This window comes from Gossypium raimondii, chromosome 12 (assembly GCF_025698545.1).
Source record: "Gossypium raimondii isolate GPD5lz chromosome 12, ASM2569854v1, whole genome shotgun sequence".
Classification (NCBI taxonomy): domain Eukaryota; kingdom Viridiplantae; phylum Streptophyta; class Magnoliopsida; order Malvales; family Malvaceae; genus Gossypium; species Gossypium raimondii.
This window is the reverse complement of record NC_068576.1, coordinates 56566291-56585680: the sequence shown is the minus strand read 5'-3', so window position 1 is coordinate 56585680 and position 19390 is coordinate 56566291. Positions and strand designations below refer to the sequence as shown.

Here is a 19390-nt window from a genome sequence, read left to right as displayed (position 1 = left end):
TTAAAATTTTATAAATACATGTTAAAGTTCTATAAAAATTATATAAAAAAAGAGTAAAAGTGTTAAATTTGATATAAACTTATAAAAATTATAAAAAATCATAAAAACTTTAATGAGATTGGATTAGTTGGTTGGACCGGTTACACTGAAATCAGTAAGGGTATCGATAAGTGCTAAAAGTAACATGTTTTAACCTCATTCTTAACGCGTTTTTGGGTGATTATTCGATGTTAATTGTGAATTTTATACTCCTAATTCTTTAAATTCATTTTTAATGTTTAATAGAGCACTTGGGAGCAAAATGAGCAAAAAATGAGAGAAAACCGAAGTGTCGGAGCAAACTACAGGAGCCACACGGGCTGGACCATTCGACACGGCCATGTCGATTTCACGGAATTGAGCACCAAACAGCGAAAAATCACGATTTTAGGTTTTCCAGGCATTCTAAGATGTATATATGTCAAAAAAAAAAAGAGTGAGCCGTCAGATAATATTCAAGAAAACAACTCAAAAAACACCATTGAAGCCGATTGTGAAGCAAATTATTGTCAAGATTGAAGATTCCTAGTTGATTTCTTAGGAATTTATCATGAGTTCCTTTATTTATTGTGGTTATACTGTATCTTGGATGAGAAAACAACTAAAAAAAACACCATTGAAGCAGATTATGAAGCAAATTGTTGTCAAGATTGAAGATTCCTAGTTGATTTCTTAGGAAATTATCATGAATTTCTTTATTTCTTGTAGTTATACTGTATATTGGATGCTTTTATTTTCAAGCATGAACTAGTTTTCTAAAATACCTAGGGAGATGAACCATATAATGGGTTTTGTCATTTGATTTTTATTTTACGCAATAAATATTTAGTTTCCTATTCTCAATTATGTGTGCTTAATTTTTGTTTGATATTTTATATTATTAATCATTGTTTAACGTGCTTAAATCAATAGTTGAATAAACCCTATTTAAGAGTAGATATTGTGTAATTAGGTGGAATTGCATGCAATCCTAAAATAGGACGACATTAATCTATCGATTAAAGTCAAATCTAATATGAGAATTCATAGCACAATTAATGCGACAATATGAGTTTTAATCAAAAGAAATTTCAATTAATTAACCTAGACTTAGTTGCTCTTATGCTTGAAAGAGATATTAGCATAATTTAGGGATTTCTATAAATCAAAGTCCTAAGTAAAGATTATTGGGTATTGTTTCGCTTATTGGTTGTTACTCAATTATTTTCCCGATTTATTTTTTACTATGTTTGTTAGTTAATTAATTTAGTTAATTTTAGTTTTAATCAATCATTCGAATTGTTCGGTTAAATAATAAAAAGATGATAATTACTAGTAGTTGTAGTCCTTATGGGAATGATATATTTGCTCACTGTAACTATACTGTTAATTGATAAGTGCATTTATCTTAGTCTAACTTGTAATTGGTTTCATGACACATCAGGTATAGATCTGGAGAAAGCCATTAGACCGATCAACTTGGGAATTGGATGGTTGAATCCATTTTTATTTCTTAATATTTTTTTATTTTTTATTTTTAATATTTTATTTAATTGATTTGGACAGATCAATCAAACTGGCAAATCGGTGGCCTAGCCAGTTCAATCACCGGTCCGATTTTAAAAATTTTTATCAGAATTTTCATTTTGACATATGCTAATAGTTGAATAATGAAATATTGGTTTGATAAAAAAAAATCAGTTCAACCGCCTGGTTCCCAAGTCAACATGTGTAATGGCTTTCCTCACATCAATACCCTTATCGATTTTAGGTTGACCGGTCCAATTTAAGTTTTTTTATGATTTTTTATAACTTTTATAAGTTAATATCAATTTTAATATTTTTATAAATATTTATAATTTTTAAGAATTCTAATATGTTTTTAAATTTTAAATATTTTAAATAAGTTTTATTAATTTTATATTTTTGTAATTTATTAGAATTTATTATATATTATATATTTTATAATATTTATAAGTTTTATTTTTTATAATTTTAAAATTTTATATCAATTTTAATATTTTTAATATTTAATATATCTATGTTTTATAATTTTCTTTGATATATTTTTATGATTTTTAATAATTTTTATAGAAAAATATTAGATTAATTCAAAACTGCATTCAAAACTGCTACGTGTCACAATTCAAAATATTAGATTAATTAATTATTTTAATTAAGGAGATAGCCTTAATTGAGTGCGAAACTAAAAGATATATTTACCATTTTTGTGAACAAAGCCATTGTCTGCTCCCTTATCTACGTTCTTATGTATGAATATACTTGTATTGATATTGCTAAAACTTCTCACAATTCAAGAACAGTCTATGAGTGTCTCAAATCACATGATGATCTGAGGGTAAAGGCAGGGGAAAAGGGAGTGGGGGAGGGGGGGGTTAGCAGGGGCTGGTAGGGCCTCCCTTAAAATGGGATATTGCTACTTTAGACCCTAAAAAATTAAAAGAATTAAGTTAATATATGATAAAATTATAATTTACCCCTCCCAAAATGCTAGAATTTTGGTTTAATCCTTTTAAAAATCATAAATATATAAGTCGATACGAGAGTGAAATTGAATTTTAGTTCTCATAAAAATATATAACTTATTTTCGCCCTCTCAAAACAAAAAATTCTAACTTCACCCTTGGGCAAGGCTTGGCTCCCCAAAATGGGAAAATTATGCTTTACACCTTCTAAAATTTATATTTACCTGTCAAATTAGTATCTGCTCAACCTACACAAATAATAATAATAATAATAATAATAATAATAATAATAATAATAAGGGAATATGTTATTAAATATATTATTTTAAATAATTATTTAATTAAGTTGGTCTGACTTGTGAGCTGATTTAAAATGTATAGAAAAAGTTTGAAGAAGACAATCTTTTTCCCAGTCCATGTACGAGAATTGGCTAAATAAAAACAACAACAAAATACCAACTACATATATTTTAATATATTTCATTTATTAGTATTTTTATATAACAATAAAACAATATATTAATGGATTAAAGGCTAAACTCCGGCTTTTCTCCTTCTATTATGCGTATATTTAAGATTTGATCTCTATACTTTAATTTGACATAATTTAATTATCTAATTCTATAATAATTTTAGCTTTAACTATTTTTGGTTAAAATATTGGCATAATTTTAAATTTTTTAAAAACTTATCTTATAGATGTGGATTTTTGTTTATATATGTTGAAATGAGTGTTTATAAAAATTTTCACTTCAACCAGAATAATTAATAGTATTATATTTTACCCTACTAATTATATTATTAAAGATGAATTAAATTATGTTAAAATAAAGTATAGAGATTAAATCTCAAATTTAAGTATAATAGAAAGACTAAAATAATAATATGATTATGATTGAAGTATACGCGTGTAATATAATTTTATTATTAATGAAAGTGAATTAAGAACGAATAATAGATATAACTAATTATCATAAAATTATTTTTTCATGTTTGTTAATAGATATAATTTTTATTAATTTTAATTAAAAGTATAGAAAATAAAAGGGTTAAATAATTTTTTGGGGCCTGAACTTTTTTCTAATTCAAGTTAGGTCTTGAATTTGGCAATTGTTTCTACGTTAAAATTCTGAATATTCGTTTAGTTCAGACTCTAATGTAAAAATAATTATTAAATTTAAATCCCAAATAATAATCTAACCCAAATAAAACTAAGATCAAAGTGACGCTTTGGGTCTCTTTTCTCTATGCAGAAGGCTTTGTTTAGTTTTATTTTATGTTTTATTATTGGCGATAAAATTTGAGTTTTAAATATAAGGTATAAATTTTATTTTTAAATATTTTACTATATCACCATAAAATATTTGTCATCTCTTGTTTATTTTAGAGTCTAAAATTTCACTTGAACCAAATATTATTCCTATAATTATTAAATAAAAACATCGAATATAAGAATTATAAATCAGTATATAATAAATATTTATATAAAAATATTTAAATAATAATTATATCTAAATCATAGTAATTTATCTTTTGTTAAAATTCTTAATTTTATTCAAATAAAACTTTTTTATAAATGTTATAAAGAAAAGAAAAGTTTTTCTAAAAAATCCTTCAAAAATTTTCTGACCATCCTTGCCGCCAGGCTAGCCTCTCACCACCGCTCTATCTCGGCCGCGCAAGGCATACCAGGAAGTTAAATAAGGTAAAATTTTTAAACATTAACTTTAGCTTCGTTTATTTCTATTATATTCTGCTTGATCTTCAAGCTTGAAGGCCGTTATTGAGGTTTTTCAGCCGCCGCCGCGAAATAGCGACTGCGACACCGCTATTTGAAACCTAGTTTTGGCTATTTTATTTGCTTTGTCGCTCATATGGATTTTGATTGCTTTATGTGGGAATAAAAACGGTGTTTAAAAAAAAACAAATCTATTTGCATGCTTACGAGTTAATGCATTTTGATTTCCATTTTTTATAGTAGGTTTTTTTAGGCAAATGGGGTTTCAAAGTAAATCAAGCTTACAAGCCGAGAATACAGTGGATGATGATGATGTAATGGAGGATTTTAATGGGGAAGACTCTGAATCTGGGTCTGAATCAGATGTGAAGTTAACGGAGTAGTCAAAGAACGCTGTATACAATAGGGAAAGCGGAGTAGTCAAAGAATGCTGTATACAATAGGGAAAGCCTCATCGATAAGCTCAAATATATCAGCTGCCCAGAAAACGTCGACTGGATACACAAACTTCCCCTTGATACCGATCAAGAGAAAAAGGTGGATGTGAACGATGATTCAACAAGACAGCTCGTGTTTTACACTAAGCATTGGAAGGGACGGGGCTGGCATTCGAGAAGTTCCAGTCAATGGGGTTGCCGTTCCTTCGGCCACCAAACTATTACGCGAATATTCCCACATGGAGAAAGTGAAAGGCAAGCTTTAAGCGCAGAAGAGTCGGATCAAAGAGGCCGAAGAGAGGGAAAAACAAGGAAGCCAAGAGAATTGCTAAGGAAGTTCAAGCTGAGAAGTTGAAAGAAAGAGCTAAGCAAAAGAAACAAGAGATTGAAGCCGTTAAGAAGTGGAGGAAACAAAGGCAGCAGAATGGCTTTTGAGACGGGAAAAAGGGTTTACTGGACTTGGGTTTCGAAGACAGTAAATCATTCAAGAGGTCAAGCAAGAAAGGACCAGGGATGTCTCCGGGGGATTGATCTGGAGGTAAGGCAAAGCAAAGCGGTGAAAAGGGCAATAATAAGAAAACAAAACAGGGAGTTCTGGAATTCCAAGTTCGGGTTCAGAGGTAGAATAGGTTTTAAGAAGCAAAACACCGATGAAACAACAAATGATCTTAAAGGCTTCAACAATGGCAGTATTGCAGGTAACAAGAAAAGGAAAAGGTGATAGATTGTTTTAAGCATTTTTGTTTAAACTCTGAAGTGTTGTTTAATCCTTATTGTTTGTGTAATGGTGATAGGTCAAATATGCATTTAGAACTTAAAATCATTGTGTATACAAAGGTACTTAATGAGAGAAATGGTACCAGTCTTCAATCATTCATAAATTTTCTATCAACGAGTGATACATCACTAGAAAATACACCATGCGGAGTGAAGAAAGCCGAGTACAGTTCCTAACGATTAGGAATCCTACCTAAACCTAACAAGACAGTACAATTAGGGGTTAAAACCTAGCTTTAAAGGGCTTATATTTGTTTCGGACAAGGATTTCATGTCCGTATAGATAGACCATCGAGCATGTTCTATCAGCTCGAAACTTGACACTGTGATAGACTACGGCTGTTTGATTCGTTTTCAGCTGAAGGCGAGTTATTGTCAATACTAGAATTTCTATAGCTCTGGATAGGGTTTAAAGAACCTGAATTGTCTCCATGGAATGAATAGGTGAAAATTGGCTTGATTCTACCATAGGACACATTAATGTCTGCAGGCATGGAATGTGTAGCCGTAGGACTGATGATAGTCACCGTGGGTTCAATTCTCTGTTTCTTGTGCTTCTGCTCCTGCTTGTGACCCGGTAGGAAACTGCCGACAACAACCTGTTAATTCATAAGGTTTCAGATTGTGACAATGATCCTTGTATATATGTTAATGTTTTTTACTACTTAATATCTTTCATACAATATGGTTTTCACCTGCACAGGACCGGCAGCTACCAACAGACCAGCAAGTCCCCCTCCTAGAACACGACCATCTGGACCTGCCAAAGAAATACTCATCCCACCTGACCTACTCTTCGTTCCGCCATTGTTAGTAGGCATATATGACCCAGACAATGAAAGGATCTCGAAATGTCCCTGGACGAAATAATAGGGAAGCTAGATTTTACTAAACGGGAAAGACAAGAACAAAGCAAAAAGCTTACACTGGAAGTAAACCGGAACCAGTTTTCTAAATTGGTTAAATAGGCCTAATAACACTAGGAAACCTAGTAACTAATATTTCATGCATTCTTATGCACTCAAACTCGTATTAGAGGACGAAGGGACACACCTCATACGTCAGAGTACCACCGGATGAAGTAGGCTGACGAAGGGTAACATTTGAAATAGTTCCATTCGCCGAGAGGACGCAGATAGCATGAGCTCCTTGCTGAGAAAAAAACATCACCTTCATTGAAACGTCCTACAGAAATCATAATGAAAGTGAGAGACGCACACAAAAACATTATAGCTGAAAGTTATAGAAAAAGTCACTTGTATTGATCACCCCTACGATTCATCGACAAAGAGGGCATACCTCACCAGCATTCACAGTGATCACATGAGGTGTGAAATTTGTCCCGACAAAATATGCGATTTTGTCACCTATATATTATTCAAATTAGTAAAACAAAAATGAATCAGCAAATCCTTTATAAGCATGTTGATTGCATCTGAACTAAGAAGATCAAATAACCAAGCAGAGTCATAGTAGAACTTGATGCACTAGTCGATGTGTAAGTCCAATGAGGGGACAAGAAACAAACCCCATATCGTTGACATCCGAGTTCCGTGCTACTCACTAAAGCACACCGAAAGTATTGCACAACCCCTATTGTGCTGTTAAGCTTAATCATACCCAATGAACTAAATATATACATTGACTATTGTGCTCCATAATGGATTAAAGATGGTAATTGTACTTCCTATACGTGTTTCACTAGACAACAAAAGCACCTTAGACGTTTTTGAGCAAGGAGCACACGATAAAACGCAAGACTTGTACACCTAGGCATGCTCTCTTGTAAGGCAGTAAACAAGAAAAAATCGAATTTCCCTTGCATTTCTTTTATTTTCATCTTTGTAATTAGCTTTACTAGCTTTACCTCTAATAGCACAAAAAGGGATATCATCAAACTCTCTACGTATCTTAAAACATCTTACGTACAACACAACATAAACATATGATCTTAACTTCACTCAGATGAGTGCTTTTCTTGTGCTACACGTCTCGAGCAATAGAATGTTTATGAAAACTTAGGAAAGATGAATTCGGTTTTCATATTGAGGTTCAAGTTTAAGATGGAATGCTCGTAAATTCGAGTTGAACTAATTCTGAACTAAAGCACCTCGAGTTATTCTACCTTACCAACTAAAGCACAAAAGCAAAGGTGGCACTGGCACCTTGAGTAACAGCATTCTGGTACTTTGCTGCCATTTTTTACACTGTCTAAAGGCAAGTATAGCACTCTGGAGACAAGAGAGATTCTCCTAGTAAATCAGCTTGTCTGACTCAGTATTTACCATTAATTCCTCCAGATATGGACCAGAATCTGATAAACTGGTCCCCCTCGCGATTTTTTTCAAGGTTACAAGCAAAAAGTCCCGCATAGACAAAGGCCAACAAAGCCATAGATCTAGTGAAAACCTCGGTCCAGACTAAGCCCTAAAAGACAAAAAAGGGGTAAAATGTTACGGAAGCTTCTGTATTAGAATTCAGATTGTAGTTTGTCCTCCTTACACAAAATAATAGGCAAATTAGTACTGTTAAAAATCGACATCGACATGGCGAACAGAATAACCAAACAATTACACATTGTATGTTAGTGTAATAGGGACCAAATTTTAACCATAAAAATGGATGAAATTTTAACAAAATCTAACCTATAAAATACAATCCATACTTTTACTCGAGAAAGCCCAGTTCATCATAACTCCTAATTCTCAAATCAATGAACTATATACCTCTCTTAAACTCTTCATAAAATTTACCTATAGCTTTTGTTTTGCTCGCTACCTATTAATAACATAGTAAGTTGAAAGTTGAATTGTTGAAACTCTTTTAACATTTTAGCCCAGATTTTCATTTTCTGAGACCCCAAGATTTTGAATAAAATACAAAAAAGGACAGAAACAATTTATTGCTATAAAAGAAAATTTCAGAATACCTGGGTTGGTCTCGAGCTCATAGTTAAGTGACTTTTTGATGAACGTGTCAACTGGTTGGGCTTTTCCCTGATTCCAACCGGGAAAGTCTCCGTTCATCGGAATCGACGCCGATATCGGCATCGGCGACAATGTTATGGCCAAAGATCCATCCGGTGCGTACTTTCTCGGTCTTCCTCTTTTCTTCTTCATCATCTCTGAACCGTTGCCATGTCCCGGTGGCACTACCATGCTAGGCGGAGGTGCAACGATGCTCGGAGCTGTAGGCCCCACATATGAGGCCACGTGGAAGCCATCTAGACATTCATCTCCTTTCACTGTGACACCGAGCGTAGGTCCCTCTTTGTCCTCCATATATGGGGAAAAAAAAACAAATCACAACTGGCTAAAACCCTAAAACCCTGCAACCTACGATTGAAGATTGAAGCTATTTTTAAAATTTTAGAGCGATTAAATCGAAAAAAAAAAGGAAAATTTATCAGAAAATAACACAACTTGAGCTCAGTTACAGAGTAAAAAAAGCATAAAAATAGAAGAAAAAAGTGTTTGAAAAAAATAATAAGATAACAACTTTGATAAAAAATTCGAAGATCAAAAGCAACTCAGTTTTATGAGCATTAAATTTGGATTTACTTTTTCTGCAATGAAAATTTCGTGGCTTAAATCTTCATTTTTGAGAAGACACAAAGCTTGAAAAATGATTTTAAAAAATAAAAAAAAATAGCAATAATTACAGAGAAGAAAATTGCAATTTTTTTGGCATGAGGTAAGAATTTGTTCAGCAAACAAGAATTTAGGGTTTTGCAGGAGAAAAGGAAGACAAACGAATAAAGTAGAAATAATTAGAAAAAAAAGAAAAGAAAATATAGTAATAAACCACTTTATATTGTGAAATTAATTAATAATTAATAATATTTTAAGGATTGTTCTAGGGAATTTTATTTTAAAATAAAGTTAAATGAATTATATGTATATTTTATTTTTTAATATCATCTAAAGATAAATGTCAGTATTTTATTCTTATTTGTGAATTTTTCTGAAAAATACTTCTTATAGTTAATTAAATAATTTTATTATTTTAATTACAAAATTCAAAGTATGAATTTTGGTTAATAAAATGGTTCACGTCCGTCTTGGAAATTTAATAAAATATTCTTTGATGGAGTTTAATAGTAGAATTTGTGGGTATAAATTAAAAATAATATTACTTAGATGAATTAAAATAAAATTTTAAAAAAAATTGAAATATATAGTCGAGGTTGCTGAGATGTGAGGTATATTAGATTGTTTACTTCTCCTTCAAAAATAGAGATATGATGAGGTCATTATCCAATTGGATAATCTTGCGAATGTTATTTTTATTTGTAAGAGCAAAAATGAAGGTTCAAAAAGTCTTCTAATTAGACGAATCTAACAATTTCTAGCCTTTGAAGAGAAATGAGCCTTGAAGTATGTTCCCAGATAGACTAATTGGATAGTCGATGCTTTGATAAAAATGACTTTATCGAGTGACAAAGTCTTGCGCATGTTTAAAGATTCCCTTTGAAGAACATAGCGATTTTGAAAGAAGATAACTTTCTGGATAATTTATCTATGATCAGCTCTATGTAATCCATTATTTAGTTTACCAAAAAATTTGAAATATATAATTCTAAAAATAAGGGTAATTCGAAATTTTAGTTAAAATTAATAATTCTAATGACATTTATAGACTTTTATATAATTAAATTTAAAAGATTACCAATTTCTTCTTAAAATAAATTTTCACATATTTTTCACTGGCTCGCATAAAAGTTAACTAAAATAATTTCTCTTTTTTTATATATATTAATCTAATAATTTATATTAAATAATATTTTTATAGTATATTATGAACTGTAAAGAGCCATCCATGGCATTTTCCAACTACTAACAATCTTCTTTTGTTTGTTTAGTTAAACCAAAGTTAACTAAAGTTAATTATTAATGCCACTGTTATAAATTTATAAACTTACCAATTGCCATTCTTGTTTTCAGCATTTGCAGCACTAGAAGCGTGGATTATGTGAGATTGGAATTGGTAAAACTATTATGGAAGTCTTTATAATAAAAGCTAGGTTATGCTTTATTTAAAAATAAATAAATTAGTGTTTATATGTTAGATTAAAGAATAATTAATTTTTCTATTAAAATTTTTATCCACTATTAAAAGCTAGTATGGTGATGGAATAATCAGATAGCTACATGTAACGTACTACGTTTACCTTATGTTAATGTATAAAGACCAAATTTTAATAGTAGAAATTGATGAAATTTTAACAAAAGATCGATTTGCATTTTAATCTAATGTATAAAGATTAATTTGTTCATTTTTAAATATAGAAGATAAAATGTAATTCAACTCTAAGTGTAAAACCTCCATAATACTTTTACGGATTGAAGATGCATTATCAATTATATCTCGAGTGTCAACGTAACGATTACTAATAATTTTTTGTTGAAATTGCGATGAGATCTCTTCCAAAAGTATATAAATACCTGACATGCTTTTGCTAAAAGCATTAGTGTTAATTAAATTTAATCATCAGCCACATATAGCAAGAAACTGAAGGAAAAAGAAAAAGAAGAGTAGAAACATACCAAACAAAACTTTCTCTGGAAAGATTTGTTTTCTTTCCTGTAAAGAGTGAAATTTTCCTAGTAAAATAGCTCAATGTTACAATCTGCTACAACAGGTATAAACACAAAGGACTTTCCTTGCCTCTTCTCATACATCTCACTGAACTGAATATGTTACCACTTTCAATTACAGAAGCACGCAATCAAATCTTATGATGACGAGTTTCGGTTGCCCTCGAACTCTCTTCTGATAATTTCGAGCACGAGTTCATTCCAGGTATCAATAGGACCTGGCATGCACCAGTGCAAGCAATCTTGAGGAGGCGGCTTTCCGTCTGGACCACGTTTCGTGATTTTATTTGGATCCGGATTCCTATACGGGCCTGGATGGCCATCATGGCGATACGAAAAGACTTCGGTAATGTCCATCAACCGTAGCTTGGACTTATTTGTTGCCTTCTTAACAGCATGTTCAAAACCCGAGACCTGTTTCTCATGCATTATATTTGTAAAACCGTTCTCCACTAACTCACCGATGGCTAAAGGTTTTTCCTTTCCAGTACATGATCCACCCGTATTCCAAGCCCCGCCCTCGTAATGATCAGGAGAAAAGGAACGTACGATAGTCAGACCGGTGTAATTAGGGTGTGTAAGAATTGCGGAGAGAATTGTCCCTACAGATATTCCAAATGCGTCGACATTGTTGACTTTCATGGGAGGAGATCCATTTGGCCACCATAATTGTCCTCCCACAATCTCGTTGTTCAAGACATAGACAGATTGTTTGGCAAACCAGTGGCCGGAAGAAATAACAATCACATCAAAATTTGGGATGAACTCCATTAATTTATCATCAGGAGCATCAAGATGAAGCTTGGTAACACCCTCGGGAGCAAAGTCGATTTTTTCAGTGGTTTCACGAACAAGCCAAGAAGACCATAACCGGACTATCATTACAGATGTTGACACGAAATGCCATCGTTGCATTCTTTTGTTTCCTCGATTTTGTGGAACTTCAACCTAAAATGATCCCGAAAGTAGAAATAAGAAAGATCAATCTATTGTATGAAGAAAGATGAACCCTAAAGGTACGGAGATGCATATTACTAACATTAACTAATGGAAATAATATTTCAAACTGCATGAGCCTATCACGAAGCTACAAACAATCCATTCCCGGACATACCATTGTTCTAATATTTCAAAGCCAAGAAACTGCTCAATGTGAAACAACGGATTAAACCAAGAAACTGGCAGTTTAAGAGTGTAGATACTTGCCTGCCAGAGAAGACACAGCATCGATTCCATCTGATTTCGAGCGACAGAATCACCAATGAAAGCAAGTGTCTTTCCTCTCATCAACTCGAGAAACTTGTTGGCATCAAATCTGGGGAGGTCACATTTAGAGGGTTTCCAACGCCAATTCTCGTATTCCTTGTCAGGCCTCCCATTACCCTGGCAATTCTGCATCTGTGTTATGACAGGGCAAGAATTGTTGGTGTATGATGGTCCCTGTGGATCATAGAACCACTTTCCGTTGTATAGGTCACAGCCTAGAGAGTAACCAATCGAAATGAAAATCAGAATCTCCCCGAGCTTGAAGAGACTTTATACCATAATACAGGGGACTAAAAGAACGCATGATGCGGGACTCGAGACTTAAACAACAGCAAGCTACCATGTTAGACATCTAGCATAAACCTAGTGATAAAGCATAACAAACTAGTGTAAAGTTGATCTAAAATCGGATGGAAGATTCCACCTATACTATAGCAAAAACGAGAAAACAAAATCGAATGGCAGCCACGGCTAAGTTGATCTAAAATCGGATTTTGATTCAAAACAAGTGTAAAAGGAATACTACCTGAATCAACAGAATTGCTCTCAGATGTATTGCTAGACGGAAAACCGGACATGTCTGCCTTCTTTTCTGTTGCTCTAGACGACAGTTTTGGCAGCTCTGTAGGTTTCTCCAGAGTCGCATTATTCTTCAAGTCAACTGAATCTTTGCCACTAGAAGACGGTTCTACATTAGACTCAGATGCCATCGAATCCTTTTCAACAGATCTAATGGAAACTTGTGCTTTTTCATTATTAACAACAACAGAACTATTTGAACTCATCGTGGGCAGTTCTAAATTCGACCCGGACGACGAATTGCTATAGCTGTAATCTACATTCTTCGATGCAGGCAAAACTATTTTCCCATCAACACCGTAAAAATATCCTCTAATAGCTGAACCGATCGGAAACGAAACTAGAAGCCAAGAAGCAAAAATCAAGAACATTGCTAGTATCACAACTGAGGCTGCAATGGAAGTAAGGCCCCAAGGGAAAGCAACCATTTTACCATTGCCTTTTGGGGAAGCCAATGTCATGGTTTCCTTATGAAGTACTAAAACGAAGTGAAGATCGATCGACTAACTAAATAACAACTGTTTATAATCGAAGAATCTGAGAATTTCACATTAAACTTCTAAATCGATAATTTATAAACATTCAAATCGATTTAAATCAAAATTTTCTTTTCTAAAGTTCATTGCATATGCTTCCATCAACGAAACCATCTAGTAAATCCTATTAACGAATCTCAGAAGAACATCAAATTTCCTGGAAAAAGAAAACAAGATAAATCTTAGGAGAAAAAATCCGTGATTAAAGTAATCATTGATTAAACTTGAAATTAACATCAAAAAGGAAAATATTAAATCTCCAATAAGTAAGGAATTAGTATAAATCTATTAAAGATCGTTCTGAAATAGAAACTTTTTATTTTGACTATAAGTAAAATTACTAAGAATAAATCAAACATCTAAAAGAAGTTCTCTGTTAATCAATATCCGAAAACAGCACTAAATAAACTAAATTAGATTTGAATGTTGCAGATATGGAAATTTAAAAAAAAAAAAAACAGAAAAACCTGAAATTCAACTTCGAACTTACAGTAGTTGGTGAAATACAAAGGAAAATGTAAGGATGAACTTGTGGAATTTTGTAGCTAGATCTTAGCGAAAGCGAAATCGACTCGGATTAATCGAGGGAAAATCAAAATTTGGGATCGGGTAATACAAGAAAAAGAATATTATAATTTTTTATTGCCGATATGCGTTTAAATTAGGATAATATAATTTTTGACCCCTGAACTTAAGAACTAGATTCACTTTGGTATCAAAACTTGTCAACTAAATTCATTTTGATCCATGGACTTCAAAATTTTAAAAGTTTAATGACATAGCACTCTGACATTGTGCCACATCATCACTTGAAAATTAAAATTATATATAAACTTTTAAGTGATGATGTGATACAATTTTAGAAAGTCATACACAGTGTTCTAATAACATATAGTGTTAAAAGGACTGAAATGAAAACTTATGAATTGTTCAATGACCAATTATTATGGATAAATTATGGATAATAACATATTTAATAATAGTTCAATGACTGATTTTTCAAAGACGTGTCACGTGTACCTCATGCTGATGTACATAGACCAAATTTTAACAATAGAAATGGATAAAATTTTTAACATTAGACCATTTTTCTCTTTGATCAAACGCATGGACTAATTTGTCCCTTTTTTTTAGCAGAGGAGATAAAATGCAATTTGACTAATTTGTCCATTTTTCTCCATGATACTTTTACCGATTCTTTCCTTCTTGAAACAAAAAATAAACTTGTTTTAAATTGATTTGATCATGAAAAATCAATAATTCAAACTCGTCTAATCTGAATCTGAATTGACCTGAACCTAAACCAACCTAGACTCAAAATAATCGAAATCTCAAATGACCTAAACAAAGAACTTGAAATGGCTTAACTTAAAAGACTCAAACTTCAAATTCGAATGAATCAAACCCAAACAACACTGACTCGATATTAACTTAATCCAAATTTACCCAAATTAAAACCAATCCAATAGTATAATTGACAGGTTTTATTAAAAGGGCAGACACAATCAGTCCACTCTTTACTAATTTACTCTTAACATTTTATTGAGCAAATTCAATGCATGCAGCAAATTATAAAGCATGTTAGCTAGGCCTCGTGAAGGTACGTAGAATGATGATGATCACACGTGCACGTAGTTCTTGGATTAAAGGCAAAGCAAAAACCAAAAGGGGAAATGAGAGAAATAAACAGAAAAGAGAGCATCATCTTATATTCTTTAACAGATGTTTCTAAAAGTGTGTTTGGTTATGGGACCATTTTTTTCTTGTAGGAATGTCCAGCCAAAGTGAAACAACTGTTCCTTCAACCAGAGACTTCCTTGTGTCTGTTCTTCCCTTCATTGCCCATTAAGATCATTATTCTTCAACATTTTCCTTTTTGTAGTTGATATATGGAGAATTAAAGACAGTTCCCCTTCATTCTCGTTCTATGTTTATTAAAATTATTGGACAACAATTGTGCAATATAGACAAGGACGAGTTAGAAAATTACTTTAGGGGTTAAAGATGAATTGTAAATTATTGAGGAGTCAAAGTATAATTTTACTATCATACAAACATGTAATTTTGTAAATATTTAAAGAGTTACAAGAAAAATCTATCATTTTTGAGGGGAATAAAGCATCTGTTTATTTGACGAGTTTGATGGGAACACGAACTTATTTAATTCGAACTTGAATTGACCCGAATATAAACTGATTCAAAATCAAAATCATACACACTTAAAATAATTTAAAAGAATAAATATACAAAATGATCTAAACCTGTAATGACTTGAAATCAAAATCAACTCCAAAAATCTCGAGCCTCGAGACCTAAAATAACCAAATTAAAAATGACCCAAACTTAATACAACTCTAAATCTAAAATTACTTGAACCCGAATTTCAATAACTCAAAAATTTTGAATTCTAAATATCTCCTATCTAAATCAATGATTCCCTTACCCAAATCCCATCTATTGGTAAGAAGTGAATATATAATAATGGTTTAGGGAAGAAAGTGGAATAGTCATCACCCAAGCTTCTTCGATATGGATACAAGTGGCATCATCACCTTTGGCACTATAAATTTGTTGATTTTTAGCATCACATTCACACACACAGATTTGGCTAGTTTTGATTAGTTAGTGAGCATATATACAGGCCTTATTTCATGTGGAGTCACCGCCAGACCGCGTGGCTGCACCCGACCTAGCCAGCGTGCTGCGCCCATGCCATACCAATAGCATGCTATTCTGCACGTTGGCTTACGCATGGGGTTCTCAAGGCTTTTAGCCCACAATCTCATCACAAAGCATTGAAAAAAAAAAAACTCTAGATTAAAGTGTGATTTCAAGATATTTTTGGCCAATACATTCCTTTTCATTGTTTATTTCTTTTAAGTCTTAGCATAGCTAAAGTATACTTAAGAAGATATACTTAAAAATAATTTGGATTTATTTTAATTACTTCATATAATTATTTTTGGGCAATGATACCATGCCAAATCCAAACCATTGATTTGGGTTTTTTTTTAAGATTTAATATTAGTATTATTTAGTTATAATTTGTTTTTATTATTAATATAATTCCTAAAAATTAATTTAATATTTTTAGGCTTAATATAACATTTGGTATCTAAACTTATTACTTTTTCCTAATTTGGTACTTGGATTTGACACTTTGTCTTAATTTGGTACTTAATTCATTGGGTCTAATTTGGTTCCTAAATTTGCCAAACGTTATACAAATTACTCCTATATATTAATAATGTTATTTTTATGAGGTAGAAAAATAATCAATGTATAAACAAGTGAAAAATGACATGATATTTCTTTTTCAGTATTTAAATGTTCAATTAATTTTAGTTTTATTTATTTATTTAGTATAGCTCAATGCATAATTTTTAATAGGAATTTTCTTTAATCTGACGGTATTTTGTAGCATAACACAATTTTTTTAACACCATTAGTGTTTTAGGAGAAATTTGTATATCATTTAATAAGTTTGGGTACCAAATTAGGAAAAAGTGTCAAATTCAAGTACTAAATTGGACAAAAAACTTAGATACTAAATTAGGAAAAATTGTCAAATTCGAGTACTAAATTAGACCCAAAAATATAGGTATCAAATTAAAAAATCAAATTCAAATACAAAATATTATATTAAACCTAATTTTATAAAATTCTAAAACCTTGCCCTTAAATCTTAATTCTAAACCTTAAACATAAAACCCTCAACTCTAAAATTTTAAATTTATCTATAAATCTTATCCTTGCGTCGGATCACTTTCATTTTCTATTACTTTTCAACATTAGATTTAAATATTTGCATGTATTTATAACTTTTATATTTCAGTTTACAATATTTTTAGTATTACTCATATGAGTTCATAAATTTTATCCATAAGATTCGAACCAACATTCTCACTTTATAAAAATACAATTAAAAATGAAAAATATATGAATCACGGGAGTTAGGTGAGATGACAAGAGCCTCTCCTACCGTAACCAGTGGCCGAGGGTTCGTTCCTCGCCCTGGGTATGAAGCAACTTTAAAATTCGTGGTCAACATCTACATTCTTAATAAACCTACAGAATGCAGAAAATTAATTACTAAACTCATTCCAATAAATACCTTGAAGATTAGATTAAAGCACAGATTTTGAGGTGCTAGATCTTGGTCTATTAATATATGATACATTTTGTCTTATTATCTTATGGGATCTAAAATATTCCCACACTTCGTATACCTAAATATTTGGTTCATTGCATTCATCCTATAAGGTGCTTCACTTTCAATTTCCTTTTACTATTTTATAGTCTACACTTAAATCTAACTATTTTATCGATTTACACTAATTACATCGGATTCGATTAAATTTGAAGTTAAATTGAATTGAACTTTAAAATAGAAAGTAAAATTTTTCTAGTATTATTTTTATCATCTATATGATTTAAACTCAAATCTTACTAAAGTATTATTCATATATATTTTATAGTTTATGAAGATATCCTTGTCGGATTTATGAATTTATGAATGTTCCTCCTAACAATGTTATTTTCGGGTTAGGGTGAAGTTGGAAATTTTTCCAGGAGGGGAGATTAAATTATATATTTTATGAGACTTAAAATAAAATTTCACCAATTTATTGACATATACACACACACACACACATATATATATAGTTTTTAGAAAGACTAAATCGAAAGTACACCATTTTTAGGACTAAACTATAATTTTACCATTGTTTACTTAAAATTTTATAAAATTTGAAAGAGTTAAAACTGAAAATTTCCATTTTAAGGAGATCAAGCCCCCGCCTACCCTCCTTTGCCTCTATTTTAAAGTTCGAACCTAAACTCTCCGTCTATAAATGCAATAAACTTATCATTGCACCCGATACGTTGTAATTAATTTTAATAGTGGTGAATGTTGGGATTGAAAATAAAAATGTAATAGGATTTTATGGGGAGGCTGCTCTTCCCAACAATCCATTGAAAGAAACAAATAAAACAAGCCAGCATAAGATCATATATATCTTCTTCTCAATTGTTAATTACTCAATAAAAATAAAAAAATTATTAATATTTGAAAAAAAAGTAATCATATATGTAGGAGGGTTTGCCTATTTATTTACAGACAAGTAAACCAGGGATTGTCTTGTTTGCCATGCAATTGGTAGGCAAAAGAAAGAAGGTAAATAAATAATAATAATAATAATAATAATAATAATAATAATAATAATAAAAGAAAGAAAGCATCAACCTAAGTAAAAGAAAAACAACAGAACAAAACTTTGTAAATTAAAATTTTTGAAATGCCAAATTTTGAAATTAAAAGTTCCATAATTTAAATATTTTAAATCATATTTGTTTAATTTCAATATATATATATATATATACTTTTTAATACAATTTTTTAACAATAACCCCAAATATTTAGACTATGTTAATATGGTATATGATGATTAATTGAGTTGAGTGATGTCCACCACCAAAAAAAGGGTTAAAAATAAAAATAAAAATTAACCAACCCCAAAAATATTCCCTCTACCCATGTGACCTGAAATGAGTAAGTGGGGTTTTCTTTTTAATATATATGTATATATATAATCTGGACAACCCAAAATTAAATGTTAATTTTGATAGAGATAAAAAATATTTAATTTTTGAATTTGGCAAATTTTCATCTTGGTCCTTGAATTTTTTATTTGTATTAGTCTCAAAATTTGATATTTTTTAGTTTGGTCATTGAATTTGGATTATATTTAAGTATGATGACGTGACACTTTTAAGATTGTGTCATGTCATCACTTAAATTTTAATTTTGGGGTTTAGATATTATATAATTTTTGAAAAAATTCAAGTGATTACATGACAAAATCTCAAATTATGACATCATCATATCTTAATTGAATCCAAATTTAAGGATTAAATTGAAAAAAATATAAATTTAGGGACTAAAAGTTATTTTATC

General features: G+C 31.1%; 2 protein-coding genes and 1 pseudogene across 3 annotated transcripts; 1 reads left to right on the top strand and 2 right to left on the bottom strand.

Annotated features, from left to right (window-relative positions):
• The first annotated feature begins 4482 nt into the window (after positions 1-4482).
• Positions 4483-5423, top strand: LOC105762292 (probable rRNA-processing protein EBP2 homolog; annotated as a pseudogene).
• A 101-nt stretch (positions 5424-5524) lies between these two features.
• Positions 5525-9200, bottom strand: LOC105765607 (AT-hook motif nuclear-localized protein 6). 2 transcript variants are annotated; one of them, XM_052624686.1, is made up of 5 exons: positions 8386-9194; positions 6756-6823; positions 6510-6641; positions 6152-6313; positions 5525-6055 (listed from the first exon to the last, which is right to left on the bottom strand). In XM_052624686.1, the coding sequence occupies exons 1-5, from the start codon at positions 8735-8737 to the stop codon at positions 5762-5764; spliced, it is 1008 nt and encodes a 335-aa protein (XP_052480646.1). In that variant the 5' UTR covers positions 8738-9194; the 3' UTR covers positions 5525-5761. The 2 variants fall into 2 exon arrangements, with proteins under 2 accessions (XP_052480646.1, XP_052480647.1); XM_052624687.1 differs by having other exon boundaries at positions 5830-6055; positions 6138-6313; positions 8386-9200.
• Positions 9201-10991: 1791 nt separating this feature from the next.
• On the bottom strand, positions 10992-14059 carry LOC105765605 (protein YLS7). Its single transcript, XM_012584795.2, has 4 exons — positions 13925-14059; positions 12846-13591; positions 12260-12534; positions 10992-12001 (listed from the first exon to the last, which is right to left on the bottom strand). Exons 2-4 carry the CDS (start codon positions 13357-13359, stop codon positions 11192-11194), a joined length of 1599 nt encoding a protein of 532 aa, XP_012440249.1. The 5' UTR covers positions 13360-13591; positions 13925-14059; the 3' UTR covers positions 10992-11191.
• Positions 14060-19390: the final 5331 nt, after the last annotated feature.